This window comes from Aphelocoma coerulescens, chromosome 23, assembly GCF_041296385.1.
Source record: "Aphelocoma coerulescens isolate FSJ_1873_10779 chromosome 23, UR_Acoe_1.0, whole genome shotgun sequence".
Lineage (NCBI taxonomy): Eukaryota > Metazoa > Chordata > Aves > Passeriformes > Corvidae > Aphelocoma > Aphelocoma coerulescens.
This window is the reverse complement of record NC_091036.1, coordinates 426,632-442,955: the sequence shown is the minus strand read 5'-3', so window position 1 is coordinate 442,955 and position 16,324 is coordinate 426,632. Positions and strand designations below refer to the sequence as shown.

Here is a 16,324-nt window from a genome sequence, read left to right as displayed (position 1 = left end):
TGGATGGATGGGCACCACCAGCAGAACCCAGCCCTGGCAGTGCCCCAATGCCACCACGTCCCCCCTCCTGCCTGTGCAGCACAAACAGCCCCACAGCACCTCAGAGCCCTTTTCCCCCAGGGCTGCGCAGTGCCAAGGGGAGGCAGGAGGCGTTGGAGCTGCTCCACATTGGTCCCCTCCCTTCCTTTCCTGCTCCTGCAAGGTTTAACCCCACCAGGAGCAAAACCTGGCTGCTACGTCAGGAGCTGAGGAAGTACTGGCTGAGAGGGCAGGGCGTGGCTCACCTTGCGTGGCTATGAAGTGGTTGGACCTGTGGTAGCCCTGCAAGGGAAGCAGAGACATCAGTCCCAAGCTGGGGGACACTGAGACACCCGAGAGCTGGGGCACAGACCCATCAGATACTTCCCAGTTACCCAACTGGTAGAAATTCCCCACAGCCACTGGGCCAGATCCTGCAGGTCCACCGCAGGAGGAGGAGGAGGTTCAGCAGCCACCCCACACTCAGCGTACCCTGTCCTGGCAGGATGCATCTCCTGCATCCCACAAGAGGCTCAGGTAATGCCCAGTGCTCACCCCTGGTCTGCACCAGGATCCTTTATCAGTGCCTTGAGGGATCCACGGGCTCCACTCCAGCTCCTGCTGCCAGGAGAGCCCTGTTGCTGACCCCCCACCCCACAGCAGCCCCCTGGTGCTGAGACAGCCCCGCTCCCCTCCTTCATCCCCACTGCTCAACCCTGAACAAGGACACCCCCGCTCCAAGAGCATGTTCCAGCCAGGCCACTGCCAGAGGGACTGTGAACAGTGTCCACACCGTGGCCAAGGGTCCAGCAAAGTTAAACCACACCACACACATGGAGGTGACAATGGCTTCTCCATCCCCTGTGGGATTTTTGGGGGTCGAATTCAACCCCTTCTCTGAGCACATGGGCCCTGCTTTCCATGCCCTGGTGCCACACAGACCCTGCTTTCCCATTCCCTGGACCATTCCCAGTTTATGGACACGTTTTCCCAGCCTGCCTCTCCCTGATGGTGTTTAGGCCACGCTGCCCAGGGCGAGGCCTGGCAGGAGATGGGAGCAGAGAAGGGAGGAGAGGAGGAACAGTTACTTACTTCTCGGTTAATCCGAATCTTAACGATCCCGTTGGGACACAGGTTTGAGAGAAAAAGATCAGAGACATTAGTGAGGCACAGAGCAGAGAGGGGTTAGAGCACCGCCCCGGAGCGGGCCAGGGACAGACAGGGCAGAGAGGACACAGGGGACAGGGACAGGCAGAGGGACACTGCTCGGGCACTGGGATCAGGCCACCACTGACAGACAACACCCTCTGGGCAGGAGAGGAGTGGGATTTGCTGCTGCTTCTATGAGATGCTGGAGCCTTCCTGCACCTGCCCTGGTGTCAGTGATGCTGGAGGTGACAGGGCACATCGCCAGATTCACACACACCAGCAGGATCCAGGGGTAGCCCACTGTGAGCCCCAGGTGGTCCCTTGGTCCTCTTAACCTCTGCATTCTCCACCCAGGGAGAGGGAGATCCACAGCCACATGAGCAGGTGAGGGGATGGAAAAGCAGAGAGGGAGTGAGAAAGGAGGGACAGAGCAGAGCAGAGCAGAGCAGGGAGAGGTGTGATGAGCAGAAACTGCTGTTGAACACCAATAAATCAGGCAGGTCCTTCATGATGTGTTCCAGGGATGCACTGACCAGCCCACCCTGGGCTGTCCAGACTCCTCCAAATGCTGCTGGACAGACCCTGAGAGTCCACAGGATCCACAGGAAGCTCCTGTTCCAGCCCAGACCCCAAGGACACGGGCCCTGTCCCCACTTACGTCAATGTAGTTGGCGTTGATGTAGTCGGAGTTGGGGTCACCCAGCAGCGGGTGCAGCTTCACGCGGTGACGGTCGTCTGGGGAAAGGGGACAAGGGACCATCAGTGCCAGGGCTGGTCACCCACCAGGGCACCCTGGGCCATCACTCCGCCCCAGGAACCTGCAGAACTCAGGTTTCTAAAGCTTTTTGGGGTCTAAGCCTTTGCTAAAAGCACTCACATGTGGACATGTGATCTTGCCTCCCTTTGGTCTTGTCTTTCTTCTTTGAAGCATCCCAGCCTTCAAAGAAACTCTGCAAGGAAAGGATGGACATCCCAAGCCGAGGGCAGGACTGTGGGGTCCCCCTGGCCCCAAAAGCTCCCTGGGCAGCAGGGCAGACAGGGTGGTCCCTCCACCCCAACACCTGTCTCCTGCAGCCCCAGCTCCACCTCCACAGCACACTCTGCCAGCTACACACTCCTGTTGCATCCACAAAATGCTCAATTTTCCAGCAAATTACAGACTGCCTGTTTTTTTTTCTCCAGGGCTGGTTGTGGTTTTTTTTTTCTAAACCTCCTCAGCCCCTTTCTCTCCCTAGCACAGAACAGGTTTGTGTGTAATAACAGTGACATTCATAGATTGGCATAAGAGGGGGAAAGTGGAAGGAAATTACATGTTTTCTCCCCTCCCATAATATCTGAGTGCTTTCAAATGACTAGTTCCAAGAACATACAGCAGCTTTTCAAGGAGCACTAATGATTATCGCAAGCCCTGGTTTGTCCAATGCTTGAAAGGGGGGGAGAGCTCCTGTTCCTGAAACAGCCGAGCATTAAACAGCAATTTCACTGGGAAATTTCAGTCTCCAGACCTGTGGGACACCAAGGAGTCGGGAAATGACCCTGCTGGCTGTGCTGAGGCAGAGGCTTGTGAAATACCCTGCTCTGGTGCGAGTGCTCCAACCTGGCCAGCTGGGATGGACATGATGCAGCCAGCAACTCTTGGGAGAGAAATCCCTGCCCTGGCATCACCCTCCCCAGGGTCTTCATGGTCTTGGAGCTGCCAGACTGCAGAGGATTTGTTTGTCCTTAGGCTACAGCCATGCTTATCACAGGCCAAGTGTGCTGGAGAGCAGAAGGTGACATGGTGATGCCCAGGGAAAGGGAAAGGGACAGGAAGAAGCAGCCCTGGCCTTGCAGGAGAGCTGGGATGACGCACTGCGGACAGGGCTGGCAGGGCTGATTTGGCTCATCCCAGGGACCTGCTCAAGCTGACAAATAACCCAGAGCTGCCAGCACCAGCCATTGACTCAGGGACACCCCCACACTGACAATGCCAGCCCAGAGCTGTGAGCTCCAGCTCCCACCCAGAGCTCCAGACCTGGAGCATCCTCTCCTTGCTCACAGATCCAGTTCGTGTCTCCCGCATCCATCCCACCTCCCACTCCCCCCGAGACCCTGGCACAAGCTGTCCCCACCTCATACTCCTGCTTGAAGCCGTAGCCCTCCGCCGTCTTCATCTGGTTGATGTGCTGCAGGAGGTCGGCCACGCGCACGGCCGGGTGCAGCTGCCCCGTGTGGTACGGGGAGCCCTTGCGGCCGCACTGGCGCCGGGGGGAGCCCCCCAGGAGGCTGCTGGACTCATTGACCACACTGCTACGCTGGTCACCTGCACAAGGAGGGACAACCAGAGGCCATCAGGGCAGCAAAACCCTGGGCTGCATCCCCAGCACCTCCTGGCACCCACGGAGGGCCGAGGGAAAACTCCCCAGGAGATGCTGGTGCTGCAGTCCCTCTCTGGGGACCACCAGGGGGTCCAGCCCGCAGTTCCACTCCTATCCTCTCGTGCTCTCTGCAGCTCTTCCTGCACCACAGAGCCAAAAATGCCCAGCTTAGCCTTTTAGGAGCCCAGCAGATCTATTTGAAATCAGCGGGCAAGGCCATAAGGGGGTAATAACCTCATTTCCCATCGGCTGGAACAAAGAGCTCCCATGCAGACAAGCAAGAGGTCTGTGCCCAAATATCCACACAAGATCCTGAGTTGAAAAATCACCTTGCCAAAGTCTCCAGCACAGCTTAACAGTTCATTTTCCTCACTGCTAGAAACCAGCAATGGATTCCACAAATGGAGCTTGCTGCTGTTTGATGAGGAGGCTGTGCAGTGTTTACCTGGTTTGTGTCGTTGCTGTGTCATTACCAGCAGAGCCAGGCTGAGACCTCACCTGTGTTTCTCAGGGAAAGTTCCCACACCAGATCCCAAAATCTAGGTTTGTGCAAAACCTGATGTTCTGTGCTGCTCCCGGGAGATGGGCAGGCAGGGACCCCCAGGTTTGGGTGGGAAAGGACCTTAAATCCCATCCCACCCCTGCCACGGGCAGGGATACCTCCCGCTGTCCCAGGCTGCTTCCAGCCCCAATGTCCAGCCTGGCCTTGGGCACTGCCAGGGATCCAGGGGCAGCCCCAGCTGCTCTGGGCACCCTGTGCCACGGCCTGCCCACCCTCACAGGGAACAATTCCTTCCCAATATCCCATATAACACTGCACCCTGACAGTGGGAACCAACAGGACAACACAGAAGGGTCCCTCTGCACCCCATGACCTGCCCAATGGGCTCATCAGCCACTGGGATTAATGAGAAATTAATTAATTGCTGGCATTTGCAAGGTGCTGCCACAGCCGCACGCTGAGGAACCAGTTGGGTTTCCATAAGGATTAGTGACCTTCTTTTAAATGCACAGAAAGTGAAGCACAGGGGGAACAGCCACCAACCAGCCACCAAGTCATTAATTTCCCTTCGTTAATTAAGGATGTTTACAGGCACTGGAGACTCTCCCAGCCATGGCAGGCAGCCCAAGCTCCCCAGTTCAGCCCCACCAGCCTCTGAGTTTCAAGGACAGCGACCAAAGAAAAAATACACCTAACCTAGCTCTGTGTATTAAGAGGAGGAAGAGTTTGCCCTCTGGGCTTTTATGATCCGTGAGACAACGGCGGGAAGCGTGCGGATCCCGCAGCCGGCGCGGAAGAGCCGCGCGCAGGCAGCATCTTGCAGTTACTGTAACAGATGTTATTAGCATATGGCTGAAACTGGGGCATCCAGCGAGTTATTTTACAACTAAATCAGCACGGAGACACATCCTCCGGTGGGTGTGAAGTTATCAGTCTCCCTCTGCTGTGAGCGCGAGGGCTCTTTAACCCTTCGAAGCCCAGGCTGCGTGGGGAAGGCTGGGGGAAGCCTCCAACCTCAGCGTAAACCAAGAGCTGGGACTCACCCAGTCCCAGGGGGGCTGCAGCCGGATCCTGAGCCCACAAATGGCCTCAAACTGCCCAGCCCAAGCTCAGATCTCCATGAGAAAATAGAGACCCAGCTCCCCACAAGAGCTTTCCCTTCAGCACAGCCTGGATGGTGGCAAAAGCTCCAACACCAATGAGATCCCTGCCCTTGGAGATTTACACAGGGCAGGGAAGAGCCTGCTATGCCACACACATCAGTCTAAAATAGATGTAACACCAAGCCTTCAGTATTTAGAGAATCACAGAATATCCTGAGTCGGAAGGGACTCACAGGGATCATCCAGTCCAACCCCTGGCCCTGCACAGACACCCCAACAACCCCACCCTGTGCCTGACAGCGTTGTCCAAACACTCCTGGAGCTGAGGCAGGCTGTTTCTGTGATATTTTGGGCTTACTGGGCATCCTTGCTATGGCTGGAAGGAAGCAGGGGGATGCTGGGGTCCCCATTCCTCACCTCTGTTTCCGTAGCTGTGCGTGTCCATGAAGGACAGCCCCAGGCGCTCGTCCTCCTGCAGGGTGCTCTGGTCGGTGAAGCTCCTGTCGATGGCACTCATCATTTGTGTCTTCTCGTGCCGGTAGTTTATGGTGGCTTTGGTCATGTTCATGGGTTTCCTGCAGTAGGGAGGAGCAGAAGTGAGCAGGGCTCACCATCAGGTGCTCTCAGATCCCCTGAAAGCTCCTGGGCTTGGATTATTCCAGGGAGCAGGATGGATTATTTCCAGCAGCATGGTCATCACACTTTGGTGCTCTGCTGTCCCAAGCCGGGCGCAGCCCCACGTGCAGCATCCCTCGCTGGCTGCAGCAACTCCAGCTGCTCAACCTCAACATCCACTCCTGTCCCCTGCCCTTGGACAGCCAGGAGTGCTCCTTGTGAAATCAGAGGCTCTCTCCAGCCATCTCCCATCACATGCCCCAGCCCTCCCCAGCCCCATTCCTCCAGGCACAACCCCCTGGTCTAGGGGAAGGCGTCCCTGCCCGTGGCAGGGGTTGGAATGAGGTGAGTTTTAAGGTCCCTTCCAACACAAACCATTCTGTGATTTTAAAGCCGTGTCAGGGGCCAAATCCATCCCAAGGGATGGGCTGGACCCCCTGACTGCACTTGTGCTCAGCACCTGCTGCAGAGGCTTCTGCCTCCCATGCAGGGTTCCTTTAGGCACCTAACGAAGGTGCTGGGAAATCCCAGCAGTTCTCACTGGGACAGAACCTCACACCCCAAATTCAAGTCACTTCAGCAAAGAAACCTGAATGGATGTTTTTGAGAGGCAGCATCAGGCTCTGAAGCCAGAGCAGTGATTAAACCAGAAGGGTGAACAGGAGATCTGAGCCTGTGTCGGCATCGTGGTGGGGCTGGAACACTGCAAGGCACCGCTAAAATCCAGAATTCAACTCAGAGTCGCTGACCCTTCCCCTTTATGCTGCCTTCAGTCTCTAACAAGCTCGGCAGCATGATTTTCCCTGATCCAAAGAGACCCTCAAAATGCACTTGGCAGAGGAAAAGGACTTGTTGGAGCAGCAGGGTGAGGGGGGCGGCCGGGAGGAGGGTAAAGCAGGAGGAGAATGACACTTACGGGTAATAGGAGTAGGAATAGTAGTTCCTCCTGGCAAGCGTGCAAACAAAGAGAACAGCAGAAATTGCATAAGCAGCTTTTCTCCAGCACAGGGAAGGGAGGTTACGGGGCAAGTCAGCTGCCAGAAAATTCAATGCACCATGAAGGAATCCGGCTCCCCTTTGGCACCCACAGGTTATTTACTACAGGCAGGAGCCGGCATCCCAGCAGGAGAGCACAAGCACCAGCTCTCAGAGTGACCACAGCACCCTTGTCCAAGGGGTTATTCCATAATTTTTAAGAGTGAACAACAAAGATGTCCAAAATGTAGGGATTTCCCCCAGGCTGCTGGCTAGGGGCTCAGAGGGGATGATGGGGTCAGGATGTTACATTCCCAGTGCACCATTTACTAGAGACAAACATATTCCAAGGCTGCATTTCCATTCCACCACACCAATGTTTCTCCAATGGCAAATCACTCTGGAGAAGATTTATGAGCTCATCCCAGCTTCCCAACAGCCCCAAATTCAGGGCTCTCAGCACCAGATCTAATTTGTGGTTCTGATTTGTCCTTCAACAGGTTCATCCTGGGATGCTGAAGCAGAGCTGCTCCTCCTCCCATCCCGCAGCACCAGCAGTGGGAATGCAGCAGCCACACACAGCTTCCCACCCACAGCATCACTCCCCAAAACACATCAGCACTGCTGGCATTTGCCCCATCAGGGAAGGATCCAATGGAGCCATGAGCCAGCCCTGCGCCCCAAAGTGTGCAGGGATGCAACAGCCCCGCTCTTCCAGCAGCGTAAATCCGCAAGGATCCTTCCAGAGCGCACAGAGCCATAAAGAGCTTTGCAGATTTACAGGGGCCAAGGCTGTGCCCTGCTGTTTTTCTCTCCCTCTGGCTGTTCATGTACTTTGCTCCATCTTCCCAAGCCCTGTGTTTAATTGCTGCCCTTTATCCCAGCTCTGAGAGCCCCCCCGGCCCGGCGCTGCCTCGAGCCCCGCACGGAAGCAGCCACTTTTCCAGGGCGTTGCATCCATGTGAAAAGCAGTGGCCGCATCCCCAGCACTCCCGGGGATGAATGTCCCGAAAAGCCCTCGCCCTCCTCCCTCCCACCCCAGGAGCTCCCCCAGTGCAAGCCCACCTCGATGGCCACGGCCACATCCATGCTGGATGTGCTCATGCTGGCCTGGCCAAGGCAACAGGGAGGCCCAGAGGCAACATCCCAGCGCAGATTAAGCTGATTTTTGTCATTTTGGGCTGGGGGTGCAGGGCTCCACACCCCAGGGTCCCCTGGCTGCTGTTGGCAGGGGAGAGCTGGTGGGACAGGGACAGCTGGGCTCAGCAGTGGCGCAGGGCTCGGGCATGGCCAGAAGCGTTTCCATCCATGCAGGATCACCAGCGCAGCACAAAGCCAAGAAGCAGCAGGAGAACAGGCAAAAGATGGAAAAATATGGGGGAGAGGGACAGCACCAACAAAGCTGCAGAGGGGGAAGGGACATCCTGAGGACTTCGCTGCTCGGTCCCCAGTGTCCCCTGCCATGCCTGGTGTCACAGAGCACGGGGGTCTGTGTCCAGTGGGATGCAAAGGCACACGGAGACATAGCTTGAGGGAGGGTCTGGAGCCTGCCCAGTGCAGCAGAATCCCCACCAGTAACCCCCAGGTAGTGCTGGGATGGTGGAGAAGGGTTGAGCTGGGAAGGAAGGATGGATGAAGTGCCAGCCACCAGCCCAGGTCTCCTCACCCTTTCCGAATGGCGACGATGATGGCTCCCAGCAGGATGATCAGGACGATGAGCCCCCCGGCACAGATCCCCAGGATCAGACCCATCTCCTCTGAGTGCTGGGACACCTCCAGGGGACGCTTGCTCTCTTTGCAGGCAGCTGCCAGGGGACAAGGACAGGCAGGAGGGGTCAGCACTCAGCTCCAGAGGGGTTGGCATCAGACATGAAAGCCCTGGGATTCATCCCATGGGATGCTCATTGCTCCATGAACACATGATATTCCACCAAGACATGACAGGGCTCTGCAATGCCACACTACGACCGTGGACAAGTCCCTCTCTCAGTCCCAAGGGGGTGAGACAGCCCCTTCATGCCCCTTCCATCACACCCCACGTCCGATCATCCATCCCTGGATTCAGCGTCCAGCACCACCGCTCCAGCCCGCCACCCCCACCACAGTAACAGCACTGAGAAGGAAAACTGAACCAAGGGAAAAACTCCAGACACAAAGAGAGTGGGAAGCAAAGGAGTCGGGGGTGGGGCTGGCATAACCCATCACATGCAGCCCAACCACCGCCAGCACCGGTCCCGACCCGCTGGCACAGCCCCAACCCCGGAGCAGCCGCGGAGCCGGAGCCGCAGCCACAGTGGGATCAGGGGAAAGGGAGGGCTCACCTTTGCGAGCGATCCGGACACAGTTCAGCCGAGTTTCCTACAGAGGTAAAAGGAGGGTCAGTGCTGGATGAGCATCCCATGGCTCCGCTCCCCACTCCCGCCCCGAGCGAGGCTGGGTGGGCACGGGGCTGGCCCATTGGTGCTTCAGCCCCCAAACCGAGGGAGTCTGTGGGGGATTTGTGCTGCAGCACCCACGGAGCTCCTGGGGACGCACATCCCAAGAGATGCTGCGGAATGATCTGTCCCCAGAATTCCCAGGTTTAGCCGAAGCCACTGCTCCTGGCACAGAGGGGACAGCAAAGCTCAAGGGCGTGGGAGGACTCAGCAGGCGCAGCCAAGCCACATGTCACCGACTGTCACCAGCTACAGCTGAAACATTCCCAGGTTGTCATCCAGAGCTTCATGGGTTTTCTTCCATCAGTCAAGGTTTCAAGCCCCAGTCCTGGTGCTCTGCACCCGCTGAGGTTGCCATGAGGTTCCAGCTCAAGTCTCCAACAGTTTTAACATTTGCAATTTAGGGATGGGTTCAGCTAAAATATTCCATTTTTCCATGCATCCGACTTCTGTTGCAAAATAAAAAGCACCATTTTGGCAGGATTGCCTTCTCCGAGCATCCTCCAGTCTCTCAGGACACCAGGCACCAATACTGCTCCATCCACCCCCGGCCCAAGACCTGCCCATGCCACATGCCCAGGGCAGGGCTAGCTCCAGCACTGCTCTCGCTGAGGTCTCCAGCTTTTCCTTCTCCTGCTTCATCTGGCACAAAAACCGTGAAAAACCCCAGCTACGATCCAGCGTTTTTCCAACATCTGACGGCAGCTGGGACAAATCCATTGCCTCCCAGCAGGAACGTTGTAACACAGCATCAGCCACCAGTTACTATCCAGCGGTGCCGAGCGAGCCAGAGCCGGGATCCTCCCTGTCCCTCCCGGCTCTAATTACAACGCAGCGAGGTGTGAACGACCCCGGAGCAGAGGAGGGGACTCCATAACCGGCGCCTTTCCAGCAGGACCGAGGTGCGCAGGACGAGGATGCTCCCGCGGGTGGGACAGGAGCTGCCAGAGCCGGTGATGCGGAGAAGGGTCCCCACAGGGTCCCGGGGGTCCTGCCGGTGACTCGGAGGAATCAGTGCAAGGGGTGCAGCTCCGCAGAGGGAACCGGCAGCAGCAGGGAGGGCAGGGCAGCCAGGAGCTCCCAGGAGTTCCTGGAGCTGGGACTGGCCGTCCTGCAGCAGTGGGTCCCAGCTGTGACATGCAGCTCTGGCTGCCCAAACCATCCTTCTCCAACCCAGGAGCAGCCCCAGGAATGGGGTCTCCCCTGCACTGGTGCTTCTTGGGGTCCTGGCTGGTTCTGCTGTGGGTGGGGGAAATTGGGCTGCTCCACCCCCAGCATCGGCACTGAGATGGGGACAGGACCCCCACCCATGATCTCAACATGCCATAGGGGTGGCCTGGAGCACCAATTGCCCCCTGGCAGGCCACCAGGGGTGGACCCAGATGGTGACCCAGGGGAGAGGGATCTAAAAGCAGTCCCAGTTTTCCCAGCCCCCAGACCCCAGCCTGCCTTTACCTGGTCCAACCCCTGGCTGGAGCAGGGTGCCAGGGCTACTCACCCCTTTGAGGTTGCTCATGGCCTGGAAGTAGATGAGATAGGCCTTCTTGGGCTCCAGGGGCGGGTTCCAGTAGCCGCTGTAGGTCTGGTTGTCCCCCACGGTGAAGGGCTTGGCCTCGGTGAGGCTGCTGGCGGGCAGCTCGGCCCCGAAGTAGTGCACGGAGCCGCGGGACACGGCGTCATCGAAGGTGAGCGGCACTGGGAAGCACTCCTGCCCCCCCAGCTCCCGCTTCAGCTTCTTGGGCCGCTCCTCCTCCACGATCACCTGGTAGGTGCTGCCGAGGGCCAGGCACGGGTTAGCTTCAGGAAGAACGGTCCTGCCCTTCCCTGGACCCCACTGTGCTCACCCTGTTTTGGGGCCTCGCCCTCCTGCAGCCCCAACCTACCTGATGGGAGCCCCTCTGCCCTGCGCCGGCCGCAGCAGCACCGTGATGGTGCTCTCTGACTCGCTCAGCGGCGATGGCATGTCCCCGTAGTCGAAGGTGGGAGCTGCAAGGGGAGCAGGGATGAGTCCTGGGGCTTCCCCGGCTCAGGGGGGAAACTGAGGCACAAGCAGCTTAGCCCGGGGCAAGGCATCACCCAGTGGTGCAACACAAATTGTTGCAAATAAAGAAAACCCCTCCAGGTCTTGAACAAGAGTTGGGAGAGGACCCCTGGTGTGCCCAAGGGAGGTTACCAACACCAGTCTGGCAGAGGGGAGGAAACAAGAGAGGGATCCAACCTCAGCAGGGCCCGAACGCTCCAGTGCTGAGATGTGCCCAAGGATGGCACCACTCAGAATCACTGGCACACTGTGAGCTTCCCCTGCCCCAGGGCAGAAACACACCTGAGCCAGCCCAGCAGCACCCCCAGACCAAGGCGGGGGACCCCCTCATGTCTGGCATAGCCCTGTGGTCCCCAAACCATCGCTGGCAGCCGCTGGGGTGCAGCTGGAGCCGCTGTGTTCCAGCGCCCCCGTTCACGCTCAGCTCAGCCCAGCCCAGCTGCTGCAGTTAATGTGATGCTGGGACATGAGCAAAGAGCCCCGAGTGCTGCACGGCTCATTAACAAAGCCCAATTAATCCCTCGCTTGTACACTGAAAGCTCAGACAGCGCCAGCTACCAGCACTGGGCTGGCTGGACTCCCCAGACAGGGACCCACTGGTCTGGGGACTGCCCAGGGGCTCACAGCCCAACTGCCACCACCGAGAGCATCTTTCTGTGGCAGCATCCAGCCACCAAAACCCTCCCAGCCACCAAAACCACGGGAGTGAGCCAGAGGCTCCATAGGACTCCTGAGTGGAGGAGAAGCCCCAGCAGCAGGAATGCAGTGGGGAACCTACCGGAGATGTTGGTGGTGATCTCGGTGAGCGCCGTCTGGCCGAAGCCCTTGCCGGTGCGGGCCCGCACCGAGAACAGGTAGGTGGTGCCGGGGTGGAGGTTGGAGAACACGTGGTAGGTCTCGTTGCGCAGCTTGGACACCGTGCGCCGCGGGCCCGGCACGTTCACCGCAGGGTCCGAGGACTCGATGCTCTGGTAGCTGATCTGCAGGGACAGGGCACAGCATCACCCGTGGCCAGGGGAGAGGGGACAGAGCCCGGATTCGGGTGGAGAAGGGATTAAAGCGACGAATTCAGGGGAGGGGACGGTCACAGGGCAGCCTGGAGGCAGACAGGGATTTTTGAGGTGAAACAAAAGCAGAGGTTCACTGGAAAAGCCAAAGGGCTTGGGGGCAGCAGCAGCCGCCTCTAATCCCTGTGGCTGACAGTGGAGGTTGTCCCAGACCCCTCCAATGCCCCTCAATGGGCCCTTCCCATGTCCCCGTGTTCCCCAGGTGCCACACTGGCCGGGACGTACCTCGTACTGTGTGATGAGGCCATTGGGCTCCACGGGCTCCTCCCACTTCAGGAATATCATGTCCTCCAGCGGGGTGAAGGTGAGGGACTCGGAGGCGATGCCACCAGGCACTGGGGAAGGAAAGGGGACATGCTTGGATGCAGCAGGAAACCGGTCTGGAAGGAGAAATCCTCCTGGAAGCCCCTCTGGGTGGCTGTGGCAGTTGTGCCCTGTGACCGAGCCACCACATTCCCTTTGCCATGTTACCCATCTCCAGCACGTGCCACCAGACAGGGCTGGTGGCTCCGCAGGGAGACGCCCAAGGCATTGATGCTTCTGGACCCACTGGTGACACTTTGCCATGGGAGGGGGAGGTCTCCACACCAGCACAAACCCCACAGGTACCACTTGCAGCACCTCAGCCCAGGCACCGGCCGCAGCACAGGGTGCCCAGGTCCTCCCGCAGCACGAGAAAAATAAATAAATAAATTCCCTTTTCCCCCACAACCCAAATTCCCCTGGAGCCATCAGCATCCTGTGGAGACACTGCCAGCAAGCAGCAACATCCTCACGTGCAGACAGGCTCAGCCTGCCCCAGCCTCCCCTCTAATTAACACCAGCACAATAATAACTGTAATCACTGACAGCGATCAGCGGCACTGGGATCAATATCCGCTCCTTTATGATGGATTTCTCCACCCGAGGCAGTCAGCAAGGGGAGGTGATGGCTCGGGAAGGCACCGGCAGCATCCCCCACTCCCAAACCTTGCGGGGGGACAGCAGCTCTTCCCTCTGCTTGGCTTTTTCCGCAGATTTTGTTCGGGTGTAATTATGGGGCTGGGAGAGAGGGATCACCTCCCGTGCTTCCCGCCGTGCAATTGCGCTGTTTCCACCTGATTTACAAGTTAATTTAATCAGAGGCACTGTGTCCTACACGAGTACACGGGCGCTTATTAAATTCGGGGAGAATTACGGAAACCTGTAGGGCAGGAAAGTGCATACCTACAGAGATTGGGTTTTTAATACACAGAACCTACAGTATATATAATTATATGTTATTTTCTATTGTTATATATAGCCTGCGTTGCATAGACAATTACATCTTATTTTCTGTTGTTATATGTTGTATCATCATTATTGTCTATAGGATAATTTATGTATTATCTCGATATTATAATATATACAGCCTATACTTTCATGCCTATAAGTACAGGTGTCGTGCTCCCATGCTAGGCTGAGAGAGGCAGTGGACGCCGACAACAGCTCCCAGGTGTGCAAACACCCCTCTGCTATCCATGCTTGCACGCATATGTTTATTTATGGAATTCCATATATTTATCCTGGCTTGCATCGCATGCACCCTGCCTGCACGGGGAGAACGGGCTCCCCGCAGCACCAACACGCTGCAGGGATGTTTCCACAGGTCCCCCGGACTGAGGTTCATCGTCTCATGCACACTCAGAACAGTCTCCAGCCGTGGGTCACCTGGATCCATAGGGGGCACCGAAACACCAGCTGGACAACCCATGGATGTGGCCACTTCCCGCAGTGCCCACATGCCCAGCACAGCTTTGCCCGGGGTCCAGGAGGGATGCTGGGAACAACAGCCTTGGTTTGGCCCAGTTACTTGGATTTTTACCAGAACCAGGGTTTCCCACTCAGGATGGGGAGGTGCATCTTCGCAGACCACCAGGAGCAGCCCCAGGGGATGCTGCTACCAAAACTGGTCTCATGCCAAAACAAACCACAATTAATGAGCCTTCAGCATGTTGGTTTACTTGCACAGACAGCTGCTCATCCCCAGTTCTAGGAGCTCACATCCTCATCATCCTCCCAGGCAGGCAGGGAGATGCTGGGCCAGACACGTGAGGAGTATCTGCCATATATCCATGGGGATATCCATAGATCCATCTCCGTGAGACTGAAAGTATTCACAGCCTCAAGTTCAATCCAAGGGGGAAGCCACCAGCCCCAGTTAATTGAGGCACAGGGAAAAGCAGCTGGAGTGATTAGAGTACAGCAAAAAGACATCTGGAGCTCCTGTATTAATATTCCATAAGCAAACAGCTGGAGCAGTCAGAGCTCAGTGAGAACAACTGGAGCAATTAGAGCTGGAAAATAAACCACCGGCAGGGTGGAGCTGGGTGCCCCCAGGGCAGGCTCAGGGTTGGGGATATGGGAAGTGCTGGGGTGCAGAGGAAGGTGCTGGATTTAGGCTTTGAAGGTGAAAAAGGACCTGAAGACACTTCCAGCTCTGCTCCAGCTCTTCAGGTTTTGCTTTCTGGCCTGGGAAAGAGGAGCGAACATGTGCAGGGGAATTCCAGGGCAGGCTTCTCCTCAGGGTCCTCCAGGGCTCTGGAGCCAGCTCAATCCTTTGCAATTACCAGTTCCTCCACTTTAATTGCTGATTCTTGTTGCTAAAAAGTGCTTTGGAGATTAATTCCATTCTTGCTTAACAGATGACTCTGTGAGAGCCAGGGATGCTCTGGCCACACTCAGCCCCCAGCACTCAGCAGAGGGACAGGCCGGCCCTGGCTGTGGCCTGTCACTGATGGTGGCACTGGGCACACGGAGCCAGCTCTGTCCTGTAGCTCCTGCCATATCCACTGGATCTCCAGAGCCAGAGTGACCCAGGCACTGCTGATGGACAGCTGCAGCCAGGGTGAGGCTGGACCTGGCAGACCTGCCCAGCAGCCTCAGCTTGAGCAGATCCTCAGAGAACAGCTGGGCCAGAGCAAGAGATTCCAAAACCAAGAAGTCCTGGAGCAATGCTGGAGCCTCCAGCAAGGATGTCCTCCCGCCTGGGGGACAGGGAACCCAGAGCAGGGCACGGCCGGAACAGGGGGAAAACAGGAGCAAAGCTGCTGCCAAAAACCAGGGCCTCATCACTGCAGAGCTCTCTGCACAAACCCGAACCCACCCGAGAGCAAACTCCCCCAGGGCAGAGCACCAGGGGAGCCGAGACAAGCTGCACCTGCCCTGGTGAGCAGCACTTCCCCAGAAATGCAGCAGCACCGAATCCATCGGCAACCAAGCAGATAGAAGATGTTACCTGAGTGCAAAGCATTAATTGCTTTAATTCCTGTTATTATGGCTGCCAGGCTGCGGTTCCCAATAACGGGTGAGGGTGACTCGTGCTGTGAGGAGCTGGGTATGAGCCAACTCTCACACCTCCATTGGACCAGCCATGGGCAAAACTCCACGCCGAGGATGAGGGCAGTGTGTCCACAGTGACATCCCAATCCAGTCTCTAAGCCCCCCCAGCCCCACAGGCACCTTCCTTCCCCAAACACCATCACTGCCCCTTTCCCTCACTTCCTCTTGCACAGCTCTGGGGCTGCGAGATCCTTTTCACCTCCCCCTTGGCTCAGGAGATATTCCCCTCATGCCCATGGACCAGGAGCCAGGGATGCGTCCATGCCACCCCAGCAGCTCACCAGCTAGAGAGTTCCAATTTGGGGGATGATGCGCCTCCCCAAGCAGACTCACCATCCTCATCTGTCTGGAATATCACCTCCTTGCCCTCCTTGCGCCCCTCGGGGTTGGCGAGGATGAGCTTGACGTGGATGTTCTTGTAGGGCAGCAGGTTTTTGATGGTGTAGCGGCTGGTGTTGCGCTCCATCTTCACACACTCCTGGAAGGTCTGGTTGTGGCCGCTGCCCACGAAGTAGCGGTAGCACAGGGACACGGTGTAGGTGTGGCAGCGGGTCAGGTTGTAGCCCAGTGGCTCCCACTGCAGCGTCAGCTGCCTGGACTGGATTTCAGAGAAGGCCAGGCCTTTGGGGGCCCGCATGGGCTCTGTGGGAGAAGAGAGATGGGGACAGGTGAGCAAGGAAGCAAAACATCGCATGGATTTAT

General features: G+C 57.4%; 1 protein-coding gene across 4 annotated transcripts in view; it reads right to left on the bottom strand.

Moving 5' to 3' along the window:
• PTPRU (protein tyrosine phosphatase receptor type U) overlaps window positions 1–16,324 on the bottom strand; it is a 56,605-nt gene that overhangs the window by 16,049 nt on the left and 24,232 nt on the right. For all 4 annotated transcript variants that reach the window (XM_069035753.1, XM_069035756.1, XM_069035754.1 and 1 more), the window contains 12 exons: window positions 15,956–16,264; window positions 12,488–12,597; window positions 11,974–12,175; window positions 11,038–11,140; window positions 10,653–10,926; window positions 9,041–9,077; window positions 8,386–8,524; window positions 5,547–5,704; window positions 3,279–3,469; window positions 2,045–2,117; window positions 1,826–1,902; window positions 285–321 (listed from right to left, as the gene is read on the bottom strand). In XM_069035753.1, the coding sequence (XP_068891854.1) occupies window positions 285–321; window positions 1,826–1,902; window positions 2,045–2,117; window positions 3,279–3,469; window positions 5,547–5,704; window positions 8,386–8,524; window positions 9,041–9,077; window positions 10,653–10,926; window positions 11,038–11,140; window positions 11,974–12,175; window positions 12,488–12,597; window positions 15,956–16,264 (1,710 nt within the window). The remainder of the gene's footprint in view (window positions 1–284; window positions 322–1,825; window positions 1,903–2,044; window positions 2,118–3,278; window positions 3,470–5,546; window positions 5,705–8,385; window positions 8,525–9,040; window positions 9,078–10,652; window positions 10,927–11,037; window positions 11,141–11,973; window positions 12,176–12,487; window positions 12,598–15,955; window positions 16,265–16,324) is intronic.